Genomic DNA, 19,072 nt, shown 5'->3' on the forward strand with positions numbered 1-19,072 from the left:
TGGACCAAAAAACTGCAACAGCTTCGGGAACACTGGTGCCAGCACGAGAGAAGAAGGCTCAACCTCGCAGCCCTAGATGGGGCTGGCTTTTTTAGCAGCAGCAGCTCTTACTGGCAAACAGAGATGATAAAATGTAGCCTGTGTGTGTTTTTAGAAAATAACTCTTTACGTTCTAAAAGAAGACATTTTCAAATACGAGTTTGAACAACACAATTGTCAGTGTTCCTAAATATACTCACATTTTTTATTTTTATTTTTTTACTGCCGCCTGGAACACTGGGATAAAGGTGATCCGCTGCTAACAAAGTTAGCTGAAAGACAATCAGATTCACACAGCACGCTATCATGAAGGCATCAACGGTGTTTTTATTTGATCTATGCCCTTGGAACTTGATATCCAAGCAGCAGCAAAGAACCCAACGCCCTTAAGGATGAGGCTTCGTATCACAGAGCAGTCCCTCCAACAACTAGGTACAACCTAGAGGGGCATCCCTCCTGGCAGCGTGGTTCCACCCTCTCCTGTTTGATGGCTTTGTAATTTTTGGAGCCCACAAATCAAACACCAACCAAAGCCTCATCAGAGAGGCAAGGCAGGGGAGGAAGCAGCACCAGTTGTGTGCTTTTTTGACATTTCCGTATCCCAATCCCAGCCAGGTGAGAGCAGGGTAGGCAGTGAAGGTGACCTACCTTCCAGCCCAACACACAAATAAAAACCTGAACAAAGGGAAGGAGTCATTTACTTAGTCCATGGGAATGCAAACATTAAGCAGCATTTGGATTAGCCACTGAATCTCTGAACCGGGAGCAGCAGTGATGTCTGCTTGTCTGGCAGCTCTGAAAAGAGTCCTTGTCTTTCACTAAATCCAGCAAAATGATGATAAATGCAGAAGAAAGAGAGTCCTCTTGATGCAAGCTTTACTTGCAGCTAGGCACAAAGTAGTGAGACAATTTACCTCGGAGGTGATGAGTAATGCAGGTCCTTGAAAAAGGTTCCAAGTTAGCACTCCCAGAATTACATTACCGGGTTTGCTCCTTTTCCTGAGACTATCATCCTTGTACCTTCATGCCTTCAGTGGGGCTGAAGCAGCACCTGCAGTTCCAGGGCTCTCCACCCCAGGACTCACTGTTGTCCCCAGCCCCACGATGAGGCAAAGACACACACACAAGTGAAGGAAACTCATTTGGCAACCCTGCAGCCCCATGGCTTACGCTCTCAGCTTTTCCTCTTTCTGTGATTTGCATTGAACTTCTTAAAATAATGCCTGCTAGTCTGCTTTTGCTCTGAAATTGTCTTGTACACACTCCTAGTAGCAGAATCTGGAGATTTCCTTGCCAATACTGTTTCCAAGTGAATTATAAAAATATATCTGTACTGAAACAGCTGAATGCAATGCACGCTCCCAGATTTAGTCACTCAAGTGACTAAAGTTTTGTCTGGAAAACATCAAAGTATGTGTCTCCAGTCTCCAGGGACTAACTCATGTTCTGCAAGACTAATGACTACATCACAAGAGCACTGTAGGCTCTGTTTTGGAGCAACAATTAATATTTATCACTTACTACTGACCATGATTCCTCTTCCACTGTCCACCATGGGGAAGTTTGCTCTCTCCTAGCCCACCCTTAAAATGTGAACAGACCACCAGATGTGATGGAATTTAGGTTTAAGACAACATCCACATCAAGTGGAAATTACCAAGTGTTTCATTGATCAAATGAACCTGGAACAAAAAGACGACTCAGAAGTTTGGCATGTTTATTTTCCTTCATGTTTGTGAATATTGTTTTTCATATTAAAAGAGCCACCAAAGAGTCAAAGCATGGACCATAGATAACCAGATTTAAATACCAGTTCTAACATGGAGCTTTAGCACTTGCATGTTAAATTTAATAGAAAAGCTCCTGATTAGCCACAGCTCCTCCCGAGCCTTCTCCTTCACATTCCTCTCAAAGGAAGCCGTCCCAGTGGAAATTTGACGGACGCCGTCCTGCAACAAACAGCTCGAGTGTAGGCAGGCTCCCACCTACAGACTGCGTGTCATTAGCACCTAACAGGTTACCCAATTCATTTCGATGTAAACCCAGAGAAATTGGGAGTCAATTCAGCGAGCAGCAAGAACTCACATATCGGAAAGACCTCGGTCCCCCTGCGTTTGCAGGCTGTTAGAAGTGACACATTTGCATTGTCAGTGACTCGCAGTGCAGCTCATCTAAATTTGGGAATCCTCTTCCCACTTCCCAGAATGTGTGCTCGACTGAAACCAGCAAGTTGCCAACAAGATTTTTTTAATCCAGCAATTTTATTTGGTAACCCATTAAAGGTTTACTTCTGCTTGGGGCCGACAAACACAACAAGAGCCCATTCAAGGCAGGGGGTACCTGAAACAACGGAGCAGCAGCAGTCTGGGTTTCGGTACCAGCTCAGACGTCCAAAGTTCTTAAGATGGACTTCAGCACAGGCTACGCGTTTTGCCAGCTTTGTTGTTACTTACACAGACTCAACCCATCGGGGAGAAACGCTCTCAGGTATGCCCACGTGTATTGCAGCTACATCCAGAAGTCCCGAAGATATATCCTCAGGGAGTTTGCATGTTCGAGACCTTTGGTTGTTCCTCCCCCCGTCAGAGCCCACAAGCAGTTACACATCACTTCCTGAGCAGTCCTTTCCTCCGCGAGGCCAGGCTCCCAGCTCTGCAGCCAGCCGGCCCGACTCAGCCCACAGACACCAAGAAAACACTCGTAGATGTATTGAAACTTCGAGCTGGCCGCTGCAATCTCAACATAGAAAATACTGCTACCAAAAATATCAACAGATCATACTTGAGGCTTTTAAAAACTGATTTTTTTTTTCCTCCCTTCAGATTGAGATCTCCCAAACATGCTGCTGCAAGCACCACTCTGGTGCTCGTACATTAATTATTTTCTTACGCGGCTAAGCTGGGTTTCTTCAAGCAGCATGCTATTCTCATACTTGAAACAAAAAAACATTTAGACAAGGAACATCAGAGCCGTGATTCATCAAGTCCCTAAGCTCTTTAATTGTTATCAAAGGAAGCAAATAGAGCAGAGCAAGGCCACCCCTTCTATTTCGGAAGGTATCAGGAGATCACCCCTCCAGTTACAGCTAGAAGGTATCAAAACGCTCATGTAACACCACCAGATGTTGCTCAGACTTGGGACTTAGGGTACACAAAGGGTTTTGAGGCTTCTCTGTTCCCCCAAGAGCTGTCCTGAAGCTCACGCTGCAGCACGGCCCTGTCCTACCCGCCTGCCTCCTCCAGGTGGGTGTGCTGAAGCCGCGAAGCCTGTGTACTCATACCAGGACATTAACACTGCTGCTTTTCACTTCAATCACCAAAAAGTTCCAAAAAGTTACTTTGAAACTTAGCCTCGATTAACAAGCAAAACCCTAGTTAACCGATGACTATTTACCTTAAACCAAAGCAAAACTAATGTATTTGAAGACGGCCCCACAAACGCCAGAAAAAGCTAGCAAGGCCCTGAACTATCACCTGTCCTGAATGGAAAAGTAAATCCTATACCAGGGATTTACTCTGTTTTAGCAGTTTGTTTCTAACTAGGGTTTCCCAAGGAGGAGGGGAGGAGAAATGGAGAGAAAGGAGCAAGGAAAGCTGAAAACTCAAAGTCGAAGCCGACAATAATGTCAATTCACACTTAGCACCATTATTTCCAGAGAGGTTTCGGGTTCTGTTCGCTCAATCAGTTCCTTTGGTTTCCAAGAGCCATGTAGACTGCTGAAATACTACTGCAATAAGCACTTTAGAAATATCAAGTACTGCTGAGAGACTAGTAATCCTCTCTCCTTCAGACAGAAGTTTAGTCATGGTTGGAAAACGAAAATTGACCATTTAATCCCGGAGATTTACACTGCATTTCTATCTCAGATCTCAGCGCCGTAGGAGCTTAACAGAACTATTACTTGATGACGCTGAGAACTGAATAGAAAAAGGGGTAAGGTTGCTGCAGCTGTACTCCGCAATGTCCAACAGATTTATATGCTGTTCTACAAGACCATTTACATTTCATGTGGTCCACATATCACGTTAACTTAAAAATTGATCTTAAACCCCTTCTTGTAAGTTAGCTACACAGTGATCTCCGCTCCACTTAGTGTTAATGGATGATCGCTGGAGTCTGAACTTCCTGAAACACGGGAAATAACTTGTAGTCTAAACACTGCTATAGAAAGAATAGCAATCAGATTCACTTGACAATTTACATTGTCCGAGAAGCAAAATTAGTTTACTTAAAACATTTTATGGTTTTCCACAGAACCGTAATACAAGAAAGCGTTACACTACACTAAATTTCCCTGACAACATCACTGTTTTAAGAGCCCCCTAAATCTGTCTTGGTACTTTACTTCTTCCTGATGATTACAGCAGAATTTCAAGGTGTTATCATGATTCTTTCAGATGGGCAAGAAACAAACACAACATCTACTGCCTTCTCCCCAGTCCAGTCTCAGACCTTCCCATCAGAAAACATTTTGTTTCCTCTGTTTGCTCTTTCCCCTGCTGCATGCTCTTTCTGTAGCAGCTATTCCCAAGCCACTCCCCAAAACTATGGATGAAATACAAACTGTATTTTTACACAAGTGCCATCTCTGTCATCCAGAGAAACAAAAAAGCAGAAGTTCAATGGGCACTGAGCGCGTACCTACAAGGGTGCCATACCCTAACACTCCCAAACCATGATCTGCAAGGCCAAAAGGGCGTTCATTAAACCCTGTTATCTCCCTTTAATAATACCTCCATGTTTTACTTTGATGATTGGGAGGCTTAAAAAAGGTGTTCAGCTGACAACGCTCCATGAAGTGCTGTAACTACTGGTCTTGAAATCAGAACACCAGCCAGCTACCTTGAGGACCCGGATTCCACAGATTTGCCCAAAGCCATCCAGCAGACAAGTGCTTCAAGTGTGTCACTCAGCTTCCCCAAGATGATGGAGACACTTTCCTTTCCCAAGCACAATAAATTCTACTGCTGAAAGCTGTATACTTTCTTTATACATAAAATACTATAATATTTTAACCATAAATAGCATTGCTTCTATAACTTAAAGAAGAAAGTCTCATCAAGTTGTTGTTTCCACAGATCTCTACCTTAAAAGCTTCTGTTGCTACTTTAAAATAGTAGTACCACTAAATATACCACTGACAGTGCCAAAATAAGCATCGTCCTCTATGATAAGAATCCTTGCTTCTAGATATACAAATAAAAAACTTGTAACAACGCTTTTTTTCCACCTAAATTCAATCAAAGAAAAGCTTCTGAACTTCAACTTCCTTGCAGTTAATGGGCCTGTAACTCATGTATGTGCTCATGTAATAAACAGCATGCTCCAAAAATGGACCAAAAAAGTAAAGGAAAAGAAAATCAGCCAACAATGTTCTGGTTCACTAACAGAAGTTAAAGGTTCTTGACAGAGTACTGGAATTCTTAAAAACCAAGAATCACTGTGTACGCGTGCACTTATTAAGGGCGTATAAGCTTCTATTCAAAACAAATCTGGAAATTCAGAAGTCACTCTTGTCATCCTTAACTTACACAGTTGCCTTCACTCAAGTTTTCTATGAGGTATTAGAGCGCCTCACAAATCCACGTCCATAAAAGAATGGAGACAGTCCTACAGGAAAGCCTAAGCAGGAAAGTAGCCATCTCTAGTCTTTTAGAGAGATTATGACGATTACAAGAGAGTTATTCATAAGTAATGTATTCACACATCTTCAATGATATTCTGGAACACAACCCCTTCTACCTGAACAGGGCATCAAAGCTGGTTCCCCAGAAGGGAACAGCAGTTGTCAGGGATAATTTCCCTTCATTGTCTGAAGACCGAGGGCTCAACTTGCCAGCTCTACCAGTAGCCTTTACCTTCCCCAGTCACTAAAGAAACCACCAGCACTAAGAGCCTGCACAAGCACCAAACAATAACCTTTTGGCAAAGGCACCGAAACGAAGTTAATTCAATATCTGAGCTATGCTCGGTGACACCCCACAGCACCCAGCTTGAAGGACCCATGCTCCACAGCCACTTTTAGCCACAGCACACACACCGGGACCATTTCTCACCTCACCCCGGGGCGCACAGAGACCCCTCCTCGCTCCTCCAAACCCTGAAGCCCCTCCAGCTCCGGGAGGATGCTCTCCTAATGCTTTTTTCCAGCAGGCAGGCCACACCTTTCCCCTCTTCTCCCACTCCGCGTTCGCTGCAAACTTTTCCCCCGACTCCTTTTCGGCGAGGCCCTGGGGGGGGGGGGGGGGGGGGGGGCGATCCCGGAGCCGCTCTCCGCGGGCACACAAAGGGCAGCGCCTCGCCCAGGCACCTGCCCCCCGCGCCTCGCCCCTCACCTTGAGGATGTTCTCGTAGATGGTGGCCCGGAACTCCAGCAGCGCCTTCTGGTCGAACTCGCGGCCGTGGATGATCCGCATCTGCTTGAGGAAGGTGGACTTGCCGCTCTCGCCGGCCCCCAGCAGCAGGATCTTGACGAGGCGCCTCACCGCCCGCCTCTCGCGGGCCAGCATCGCGTCGATCTCCCGGCTCCTCCGCCTCGCCTCCCGCTCCGCATCGCGGCTCCGCTCCTTGCCCTCTCTCCGTGCCTGCTCCGGGCCTCGACCCGGGGCCTCGGCGGGCAGCAGGCAGCGGCTGAGGGTGCGCACCACGCCGGACATGGCGGCGGCGGCGGAGGGGGACGAAGGAGGGGAGGGAGGGGAGGAGGGAGCCGCCTCACGGCGCCGCGCCGAGCCCCGGCTGCGCGGCCAGCATCGGGCGGAGGCCGCCGAGACGACGACGACGACGACGACGAGGAGGAGGAGGAGGAGGAAGGGGGGCGGTGGCGGCGGGGCGCGGCCCGCAGGCCCGGGGAGGGGGCTCCGGCGGCTCGCTCCGAGCCGTGGGGGCGCCCAGGGGCCCGGGCAGCCGCCCCCCGAGCGCCGCGGCCCGGCCTCAGCCCCGCGGCCGCTGAGGGGGTGCAGGGAGGGGAGGGGAGGGGATGAAGGGGGGGTGTCGGGGAGCCCCCGGTGGCTTCAGGCGGCCGGCGGAGGGAGGGGCTCCGCCCCGCCGACGCCGCGTCTGGTTGGGCGGGGGAAGCGTCGCTCAAGGGGTTCTCGGCTCTGATTGGATAAAAGCGCCTTGAGGGGACGGGGGTGCGAGGGGGAGAGGGCGGGGGAGGGAGGGGCAGGGCGGGGGAGGGGGAGGAGCTTCGCGGAGGGAGGCGGGGCAAAGCGAGGGAGGGCCAATCGCGGGCGGGGGGCGGAGCGCGGTGGTGGAGGAGGGGGCGTGGCCTGCGCCGGGCTGAGGGGAGAGGGGCGGTCGGCCGAAGGGGGCGTGGCGAAGGGGTGTGACGTCAGACCGCGACTCCAGAGTGTGACGTCAGGTCGTGACGTCACGTTGCAGCCCCGGCGGCCGGGCCGTGAGGGGCCCCACGGCCTGCTTCAGGCCTTTCCTGTGCTTATTCCTTTGTTTCTGCTTCTGATAGTCTATGTCATTAATACCTCATCCAGCTCCAGCTGTTTTGTCTTTCCCAGGCCTTTACCAAGCGCTGGGGAAGGCCTAGGCAAAAGAGACAAAAATAAACAAAAACCCTCCCTGGGAGTGCCCACTCTGACTGTTAATCACACCGAAGTGCTGTTGTCAACTTACCCAAAAAGCAAATCTTTTTCTCCTTACCAAGAGAGGGAACTGAAAAACACCTTTAGGCATTGTAGTAGTCAGGAGAACAACACAAAGCCACGAGCCATTCACTACAGCACAGAACATGGCTTGAAAAAGCTGTTTCCTCTCGCAGGATCTTGCCCTCTGACTACAGTTTGAGGCAGCACGGCTCATTCCACCCTAAAATACTGCTGCAATTCACCACATTCCCCGCTGGAGGTCGTCATTGCCCCAGAAGAAGCCAGCCAGAGCAGGACGATGCAAACAAACCAGCCCCCAAATCCCCCATGCTCTCAGGCCTGATTTTCAGAGCAGCTGAGCACTCAGGACTCCCGCTGGAATCCACAGAGCCTAAGCTGCCTGAAAATCAGACCCTATGTAACTGTGAAGTGCCCAGATTGGTATTTTCTGATTAGCTCCCTTACTCCTGCCCCACTAGCTTTGTCTGCGCCCTGCTTGAGGTCCTCTTCAGACTTCTGAGCTTCTGAAAGTATTTGGCAGAGAATTCAAACAACTGTGAAGTGCAACTCCCGTGATAGGCCTGCCTCGTCTGTAAGTGAGAGTGAAATTATGGTATACAATAACCTCATCAGACAAATCAGCTACCATATGTCCTTAGTTCTCTATGCATCCATCCATGAAAGCAGCTTTCAATAGCTCACATCTAATTGTCAAAAGGAAAAGGTCCACCCCTCCCTCTTTCCCCCGCAGCACTGTTGTTGCTCATCTAATCATTCAGAAGCTGCTCTAAAAACAGGACAAAACAATTTTGTTTACTACTGCGGAGCTGCAGCAGTACGCTTTCTGTTACCCTGCTGAGGGACTGGGCAGAACCTCACAAATGCATGTGGTGATCCCTGCTGATGTTTCTGCAGATATTTTGTTATGAGCATAAGCAGTAGGTGTAAGCATCCATGTAAAAGCTTATAAGAGAGAGGTCTGTACTCAGTCTTTACAGCTTCCCTTTCTCCATTTCCTTATCATTTACTAGTTTCATATTTCAAAATTCCTAGTTCACCTCCCTCTTTTGGGCTTGTACTGATTTTTATTTTTTTTTTTGGTACAAAACAGAATAAATTTATACTAATGTTTCAGCTTTCTATTTCTTTATTTACTTTCTCAGTTTTTCAGGTACATATTTTTCCTATTTCAACTCTATTTTTCTTTTCGCCATCTCTGTTACTTCCTATAATTCCTCTTCTCTTTCTGCCCGGATTAAGAAAGACTTGTACACCTGCTTCTATTTCTCCCTCCTTCAACTCCCATGGATGTAAAGAAAGAAAAAAGGAGACTGAAAGATGGAATAGAGGAGAGGAGGCTAGAAAGAGGCAGTGAGGGCAACATGATTTCCATTTCCCTTGTTGGCTACAGACTTTTAATGAGCAGGAAAATGAATATGAATTATGATCAGGAAAATTGGGAGCTCTTGGGGAAGGACTGCAGCACGAAATTCTGTGCCCCCGGGATCTGCAAACAGACGGCAGAAGATCAAGGCTGAAAAGTTGTATGGGACTTGGAGAAGCTGTTGGATTGCGTGTACATACAGACCTTACTGCAGCTGGGCATGACATCTGGTCAGCTCAGGCGGATGAGCAAGAAGTTATGGAAGTAGACCTGATATTGAACATCAGTCTGTAAATCCTGTGATTTCTGTGACTTTTTCAGAAAGTTCATATGAGGCTATGGCCTCACTGATGAATGTCAGCACAAAGTACAGGGAATGAGGAGGGCTGAGGTGCCTGAACTTGGTTCTCTCTGTGTTTCAAGTGTCACTTGTTTCTGCGTGGGTTGAGCACAGAGGGGATATATGGATTAAGCCCTTGAAAGCATGCAGAGCTATCTTTCTAGTGTCTTGAAGCCCATAGCTGACCAACCCCAAATTCTTCCTCAGCCCCCTGGATGATGGCCCATTCTTCATCCAGCCTGCTGTGACCCATACCTTAAAGACTACATTCTGTGCTCTGAAAGTACATCATCAACATCAGTGCAGGAGACACAGTATGAAGGAGGTACTGCTACAAAACTGAGTGTTAGTCCATACCTGAGACACTGCTCTTGTCTTCCTGAGCACAACCAGACACTGTCACTGCCAGGAAAAATATTTTGCTCAGTGAAACCGGAAAGCAAAGCAAACAACAATGAGGCTATGCCTACCAGCTTGCAGTACAGCACCATGCAGCAATATTAGAGCTAGCTCGAATGCAATTTAAACTTCAGAGTTTAGGCACGAAACTGGCAGTCTTTAGACAACAGCAAGATAAAGTATGCACTAATGGAATCACCTGAGCTGATAAATCACCCACCTTGTCCTTACTGACCACTGTGCTAGATGAACGAACTGAGTCAAAATATTGAACTGTTGTTACCACAGGGCAGAAGTACTCCCAGCTTAGCCAGACTTGTTAAAAGATGTTGGGGCCCTTGAATTGCTCGTTGTGCATTCAGACAGCAAAGCTTGTAGATCTGAAAAAGATTTATGATCTAAGCTCCTTTTGCTTCTACTCCATTGTTGAGATCGTGACTCTGCCTATCTGAGGATGTGCAGGAGTTCATATGCACTTCAAGCCCTTACCTAAGCTGGTAGATTTGTAATGTTAAAAGAGCTATATTCTGCTTACTGCATTCTCAGGGGTTTTATGCGGCTTTTTCAATGGCCACCTCTCTGCACATTCCCCACAGCAGCATGAAAAAAATAGAAAAACTGAATAATGCTCTCCCGTGGAGGAATAAAACAAAAACAGTTCAAATAAATCAACTATTTTCTAGTAACCTCATTAAGTATATGGGAACCTTCCAGGACTAATACAGTAGTGTTTTGCTATGGGTACTGACACGTTAGCTGGATGTTTTCTGCAAGTCTTTATGATCTCTATTGTAATTTGCTCTTTTTCAGCAGTCCCAGTTCTTTGAAGTGATTGCAGTCTCAACTCCCATCAAGTCAAAGAAAACTGAAGTAGTTTGGCATCTCTCAAAAAATACATTTAAAAGGGAATTTGTTTCTCAGTATTTGCGTTGTCCCTTTTAACATTGCTTTAATATACAGTTGTTTTGTACATGCATTTGTTTTTTTGACCCAGATTTCCCTAAACTTCTTGAGCTTCTAAGCATTAACATCAAGGTATCGCAAACAGGCCTAGACAAAGAATGTGAAAACCATCAACAGCCTCATAATAGTATGACTGGAATAAGAATGGAGGACCAAACAGTGTTTTCAAATTATAATTTTTTGATATCAGCGTATTCTCATTTTTAATTATATTTTCTTTTCTCTTTGCTATCTCTGCAGGCAGGGAGGCTGCAGAAGGTTTTGTTCATGCTTCTTGTGGGTTTGCAAACATGGATTCTCTCACAATTGCCCAGCCCAGATACCAACAGGCAGTAAAAATGCCAAAATATGCTGTGAGGCAAAGTATGCCTGCTTCTTTTATTAAATTTGTAGCCACAGTGTTTTTCTTTTCTGTGTGATATTTTCATCTTCTGTCCCACAGAGAATACATTACTCATATACATAAAATATGTGAGTCGTGGCACTTCTTGTAGTTAATTTTCACTGTTTTCAGCCTGCTTGACAGTAGCCTGTTCTCCTTCATTACACACCAGCCAACGAGTGGATTAGTTTACTTTCAAAACACAAAACCTCATATTAATCCCTGAACAATTAATTATTAAGAGAAGACAAGCATACTTTTAACCCGTGCCGTGACTTTTCTACTTATTTCATATAAGATGGCATGATCTGTGTAATTCCAGGCATGTCCTGCTAAGCATCCTGCAGGCTCTAAGTTCTTAGTGTGAAGTTCCCTTGGTTATGCACAGGGATGATGTGCCTTGGTTCTGAGAGTTTAGAAAGATCAGAAAGTGAGGTTCTGCTTGAAGGTGCCCTCGGAGGGCACAGAAACTGGGCCTGTGGGGTCTGAGCGGGTTTATATCCACATGAGGTTATGTCTCAACAGTCCTTGCTTCTGAGTTCTAAATCTGGAGACATTCCTAGAGCCCCAAGTGACAGAACAGGCATATGCTGGCTAGAGCATACATCCCTAGCATGCACAAGAAGTCTGGCATCTAAGAAACAACATAAAACCAGCCTTAGGTCCTAAATATGTTTGGAGCTCTGATTTTGAGTACAAAAGCCTCAAATGTTAAGCAGTATATCCAATTCAGATGCCTGTTTCGTTTAGATGTCTATGTTACAGAAAGTCATTGGAAAACAAGGAGAATAACATTACGAGGAAAGAAAAGGTAAAAAATTCAAAAAGTATAAAAACAAAGTCAAAGAAAATGGAGCTCCCTGAGAACAGAATCTAACATGTTTGCTGCCAAATTATATACCCTTGTTTTTTCTGCATTGTTTTTAAAATTACATTTCATCTGGAGATGCAGAGCCAAATATCTCCATGGGTAACATGTAGCTCCCCAAACTCATAGGAAATTAGCAAGCCTTAATAAAATTTATGCATGGCTTGCTATTGCAGTTCCACATCTAAAGGGAAAACAGATGTTCGCTTTAGTTATTCTCTTCATGTCCAAAGGAAAGCTGTTGGTTACAGTTGTTTTTAAAAAGGCTGGTGCGGAAAAGGTTACAAATGATGCAATTTTTACAATCCTACTCCAAGGCTGTCTGCTAACCAGAATTGCCGAGGTGATGCTTGCAGATGCCGTGTCACCCGCTTACCAGCCTCGTATTTCTTAACACCTACACTTTAGGAAAAATAAATAGAAAGGAGTCCACAGTATTTGCCTGAGACCATTAATGGTCTGGCAGGCCAGGCTTCCAAGCCCTCTTGCTGAATTCACTGTTACGTTTCACAGCCCAGGTTAACTTCAAAGGAAAGGCAGAATGGATGCACATCTGAAAAGTGTGCTATGAGACGTCACTAAATGAGTCTCTCAGGGCTTCAGCGTGAAGAAGAAAAATCTTGATTCCTCACCTCATTCACCTGGCTCTCTTCACTTCACACATGTTGTGCATTCTGCCCACATCATTTTCCACTACACCGTGCAGATGGCAACTTTTCTCTTTCCATTTTTACACAAATATTTTCAAGATGTGCAAAAACATTGGCACTTAGAGTTAAGTGTTTGCCATCTGAAAGAGATTGCCACTGCAAACATGTATGCATGCATCCACATATATCTGATATTCATTCTTTACTTTGCAGATGGGCATCAAACACAGAAGCTTTCAAAATGCAAATTCATTGTTATTCCTGTTTGTTTCTACACCATGTTTATTCATTGCTCCCCGAATGAGGGGATCCCAAAGCTTCCTTATTCCTCTGCAGCTACCAAGTGGGCATAAGCACAAAAAGCAGGTCCCTGTCAACAACCAAAAAAACCCAACCAACCAACCAACCAACCAACCAAACAAACAAAAAAAACTCCCAAAAGAACAGCAAGTGCAATAAATTGCAGCCATTGGCTTAATGTCCTTTCAAAGATTTTATCCAAACAATCCCTTTTAGCCTGTGAATATTCATGATCTTCAGACAATATGAAAGGACAAACACTCGCACGCACACCTGAATGCAGCTGTTGGCTAACCAAGGAATTATTAGTCTTCAGAAGTGGAGAAGGAAGGGACTCGGTCATTTTAAAGAAGTGATAGCAAATGCTGCAAAACCTGGGAGGCAGGAACGTGGAGAAGAGCTGGCAGGAGCTAACCAGATGAGTGATCAGCATTTTATTCAGACAGTGTTTCAGCGTCCACCCAGAGGAGATTAAGTATCCTGTCCTCTCAGTGCAGAGACGGAGAAATAAATCAGGCTTTACCACAAGTGGGGTGGCAGGGAGTTAATTAGGAAAGGAAAAATATATTTCAGTTTGCAAAGGGATAAAAAATGAGCAAAAGGAGGATCTAAAATACACTGAAAACATATTGGAACACACTTGGGAAACCGTGCCTGAGAATCCTGCTGGGGGAGCCTGCAGCCACAAGGGACTGCACACAACAGGTGATTCAGCTGCAAGCTGCAAACCAGGAGCCAGATGATGTTGCTCTGACTTGTCATGTGAAAGTAGACGTTTCCCTTATCCTGTCTCATGTCAGAGTCTCTCTGACAACAAAGCATAAAAAATGGCAAGATTGCATGAAGAAATAAAAGGACTTTCAGTTTCCATGGGAAGTAGTTTTTAGAAAAACACATAACCCTCATTGAAGTCAACAAGAATTGCTTGACACATCTTGTAATTTGCCTCTTAGGGTTTGTGCAAAACTAGAATATGACAGATTTTGTTATTAAAACAAACAAGAAAATTAGTAGAAGCCCCAAGAAGCAGAACAGTGGTAAAGCTACCATATTGCCTTACACTCAGTGATTTCCATTAATGATTTAAAAGAAAAGCTCAATGAAATGAGTGCTAGATAGTGGCATGTGCCAGCTTTGGACCTGCTCTTTGTTGTAGGACCACCTGCATATGGATACATTAAAGCAGGAAAACCTCCCAAAGGCAATGCACCATTTTATTTTTTTATTTCATTTTTAATTATTATTTTTATTTTTATTTTTTATTCCAAACTGATGTTAAATGTGTTGAGGCCATGTGTCTCTGCAGTCCTGCAGAAGATCAATTCCAAACTGAGAGTCACGAGCTAGGTCAGCTGCATGGCAGCACCACCTCCCTACAAGAGGCAGGGGCTTCTGCTTTCCACCAGGTTTAAAACCCCGGGTACAGGCAGCTTTGGGGCTATATTGCCTTGCAGCAGTCGTGTTGTCAGCTGATGGGTGACGTCTTACCTCTGGGGTAAGTGGCACACACTGGTCCTGCTGCTTGCCGTTCCGGATCTGCTGACGGATCCTTTTTGCCAAGAATGCCGTAGGCTGCAGAATGCTGCCCAAGAGGAAGGGCTCATGTGTGAACGGGTGCATGAACATGGCCTCTGGCTGAAAGATTTAATTAATGTTAATGGTGACTTTGTGCCACCAGTGAATATCAACACTGAGTGAATATCAACATTCCTCGTTTTGAGTAAAAGCTGGGAGTGATATTTCACCATTATGCTCAGCTAGCATCGCATATTCAGATAGCATCAGATGATGAAAGAGCACAGTCTGTGGTCAATCACCATTCCAGTAATTTAGGAGAGTGCAGAAGAAGGAACGCTGGCTTTCGACTGTCTCCATGTTTGTTATTTATACACCATGTCATTCTGATCTTGTTGTTTGCTTGTAGCTTTGGGCTGACAGTTCCCTGATTCCAAAGGCAATTCAGGCCCTGACATAAAGCAGAAGAACAATGCACAGTTCCTGTAAAACAACAGTGCTCCCCCCTGCTGCTGTCAGAATGCAGGGATTAGATGCAGAATAATGCAGTCCCTGATCAAACCTGCAGCTGTAATTCAACCTCTGGACAGTGCTGATGCCATAAATTTGTGAAGAAAGTGCAGCTCAAGCGATTTGTGAACAAGAGCTGGTGAGTCCAATTGAATTACAGTTGTGGGAGCAGCCGGGATCCCCCTGCACCGAATCATTACTAATGAGAGGCAGAGAATGATTACTTACGATTTTAATGAAATTGAATTTTAATTTATAACCTTGGCTAGAAGAGAAGGAGGAGGGAACATACAATTGAATATTTGTGGGTGACAGGGAAAAGCACAACCTGAAACCCAAAGTAAACAGGAGGAGAATGCATTCTCCTGAAGAGACAAGATAACATTTTATCTTCAAAAATATATTCATATTTTAGTAAACGGTTGTGATACAGTGAGCATTGAGGAAAACTATGTCACAGTTCAGATGATGAAAGAGCTCAGAAAGAAAATGCACAAATATGTTTTCTCCAATCCATTTACGATGCTCAGAAGATGGTGAAGTGTTTAGCTGATTCTGAAGCCATCACAGCCCATTGTTTTGGCATGAAATCAGCAGAACGGTAACTACAAGCACTGCTAACATATTATAATCAGATAATCACACAGAACCCTTTCTGAGCAGGTCTTCCAATTTCAGCACTGAGTGGTTATTCACTACTAGAAGGAAAAGCATAATTAACAATAAATACCGGTTTAAATGTAACGCTTCTTGCTGTTTCCCTTACTGAGGTATCACTGTTTTAATATCTATTTTGATGTTGCACAGTTTCAACGGGGAACACAGTAAGGCACAGGGAGGTTAAGAGAAGTGCTTTATGAAGTTCATCTCAGATTTGGAAATGTGAAGAATGAGGTCAAGAAGGAAGAACTTGAGTAAGGAACACAAACCAGATGAGTAAGGGAGCACTTGCGGCTCACAACACAGGCCGAACAAGTTTTGCAGCTCATAATATGAACCTGCAATTCAGGGATGGTTCAAAAGATGTGGGACGTACGGTGGAAGGTATGAGACTTGGGTCTTGCACACAAATCAGGCAGAGTACTGGAGAGGTGCTGAAAAATGCTCAGGCTTTTGACTTTACATTTATTTTACAGAAGGTAAATCAATATCTCCTCACCCCAATGAACTTGTATTGTATGGCTTTCTGTTATGGGGTGACCAGGGCTTGAATATGTCTCTTCTGAACTGAAAACAGCTTGATCCAAAGAGATTTTTCTACATGACATCTAAAACATTGTTTTATCTCACGCCACAAGGTGACAGGGCTCAACCCAGTATTTTATTGTACAACCGTGGAATCAGAAGACAGAAACTACTAATATTCAAGCAGCAAAACATGCAAATTGAGTGAGAATTTGCAATATTAAACTATTTTGTTAAAACAAAGAGTATTAAAATGAGATGTGGTGTACCACAGGGGTTGTTCAAAGAAACAGTGTGTTCTACTGGAAGAACCGTTATAAAATAGGTGGCTACTGATGAGTGTTCATGTTCTCCTCATGTGCGTCACAGGATTATTTCACGTAAAAGTGTACTGTCATGCACACTCATACAGTCACATGGCCTAACTGATTTTGGAAACCCAAGCTGTATCACTTCACCACTGGAGGGAGACATGATTCTTTTGAAAAGCTGTAAAACTTCTTCCATAAATGTACTTCAGTAAGAAAGGGTGAAAAAATAATCTTGAGAAATACAGCTGCTGAATTTGATCCAGGCTGGACACAGTAAATCACAGATTCTAATAACAATAAAAACACAGCATGAAGGAAATAGTGCCAGATTAACAAACATACTTAGTGTTTCCACTCTGATCAATACTGCTCAAGTGAATCTTATTGAGGTGCCTGAACTTAGTCGAGGTTAAATCCACCACCAGTATCTGTATATTCTCCTCCCTTCTTCCTCTCCCCTCCCGTCACTCACAAGCTGTGCTTGCAGAAACCCATTTGCAATGCTAAAGTCTCAGGCTGATATTTCCTAACCCTTTATCTGACTGTGACCTTAAATGTGACCAAAAATGTTCCAGTAGATGACATTATTTTAGTTTTCATTTAACCTCTAGTTGCCTAGTGGTCCATTTTACAATCATTCAATTACCCCCACTACTGCTCAAAAAAAAAAAAAAAAAAGGTAAGAAAATAATTATTTGATGCAGCTCAAGGTCACTAGCTGTAGGAGGATAGTAAACCATCATACAAGCTCAAAGTCACACAGCTCAGATGATGCTGTTGGACAAATGACAAGTATATGTATGTACCTCAGGGAGGGGGCCAGGGCACTCGAGCTCAGCATCTTCTGCTCTAAGAAACAAAAGCTTCTGCTGGTAGAACAAAAGAAGCCATTCTACTGGTTAAGCTAGGAGGAAAAAAACATCTACTTGGTGGTGCATGGCATGTTCCCAAAGAGGATGATGTTGCACATCTGTATAGACGTGCTGTTCCGTGGTGCACATGTACACAGACGTGCTTGCACGCACACACACACAAACACTCACACATTCTGCTTAAGTTATAAAACAGCACCTCAGCAAGATAAAGCACATGATAAGAAAGAAATTCCTGCGTGAGGGACTCTTACATTTCCAGTAAGAGTGAAGAGCCCACGGAAACTTTCAGCTCAGCTGACTATTTGTGGTTTCTGTTTTAAACTTTATTAATGACACATGCTACCACCTGCTAGCTTCCTCCTCCTTCCTAAACTAGGCTAATTGTAAAACAATTTCTACAAAACAAAGCTTTTTTTTTTTTTTTCTTACATATTCTCATCACCTCCCCACACAACTGTATCTCACACCTACAGGTGCAGCCAACCATGGATTTCCTGTTGTACTCATTGAATAGGGCAATTTCAGAATAAATATAGTTCAAACGCGTATAAATCTCTAGTGTGAAATCCTAGCTGTGCTGAAAATAGGAGCTTTACCACAGAATTTGGTATTTTTTTTCTGGCAAAGTTTTAAGTTGGTTTTGGTTCTCAGTGAGCCTCATTTATGGAAAGGAAACAACTAATGAATCTTACTGCACCTGCCATCCTTTGTCTTCTCTTTGACTCAAGCATTGTTTTCCATAAACCATCAAATACCTTCTGACGGTAATCCTTTGGTCTTCTCTGATGTTTTATATATTCTGGTTGAAGTTTGGCAGATCCAGCTTGTGAACAGTGATCTAAGACATTAGAAAATAGCTAGGAAGAAGCAGGAAGAAAAAAAAAAAGAAAAAGAAAAAGCATATTCATCACCATCATCTCCGTTATTTTTACTGCAAATCAAAACCTCATCCTGAAACCACCAGAACATCCAAGCCCAAGTATAGGACGCATACACATATTCCCATACTCTCAAATTATACCTTGTGGCTGTTTTAGCTATAGCTGTGGTTCTGGTCAGAGCTGAGAATTTGTAAAATACCATCTTGGCAGTCTAATTTTCAGATGTGCTCAGTATCCATGATTCTCATGGATTTCCCTAGGACTCCACATGCAGGACTTCGCACGCCGGTGGAGTCTAATTATCACAAAACCTCTATATGCTGTTTTATAGCAGAGAAGGTCATGGCTTAGTTGCTGGAAGAACCCACTGTTCTGACTATCATAATAGAAATAGCAAGAGCTAAAAGGAGGAGAAATTCAAATATGTACCCCTACTGCACAGTGCAGTTCAATCTTTCTGAGGCGCACAAAGTAAATAGTAGTAATAAAATGTGATAGGAAAATCAATTGGAACAAATGAAGCAGTGTCTATGCTGTATTCTAGCTTCTCTGTCCCATTGTTACTGCTGTGATTAATAAAAAGCAATCTGATAATGAGCAAATCAGCTCAGCACCAGGATATGGAGAAGTAAATGCTGCAGACATGCTACAATGACAGAGCTAAATCTCACCAGCATAAGGCTGCCTTTGGAAGACTGCTCGAGTGTTTTGGGAGGCTGGTAAGAGAAAGACCATTACTACAGCAGGGTAGGCAGTGCTTGGAGGGCAGAGCTCTTTGGGAGACATTGCTGTTGTAAGCCACTGAATTTGATGTTATATTTATAAATGTGCACTTAGACCCAGGCATCAATTTTTCACATTCATTTAATAGA

At 44.3% G+C, this 19,072-nt stretch overlaps 1 protein-coding gene across 1 annotated transcript in view; it reads right to left on the reverse strand.

The window, feature by feature from the left end:
* The window catches only part of GNA12 (G protein subunit alpha 12), a 42,271-nt gene extending 35,318 nt beyond the window's left edge, over window positions 1–6,953 (reverse strand). Inside the window, exon 1 of the mRNA XM_084295962.1 lies at window positions 6,375–6,953. Within this exon, the coding sequence (XP_084152088.1) occupies window positions 6,375–6,695 (321 nt within the window). The 5' untranslated portion in view covers window positions 6,696–6,953. The remainder of the gene's footprint in view (window positions 1–6,374) is intronic.
* Window positions 6,954–19,072: the final 12,119 nt, after the last annotated feature.

This window comes from Netta rufina, assembly GCF_964035555.1.
Source record: "Netta rufina genome assembly, chromosome: 15".
NCBI lineage: Eukaryota > Metazoa > Chordata > Aves > Anseriformes > Anatidae > Netta > Netta rufina.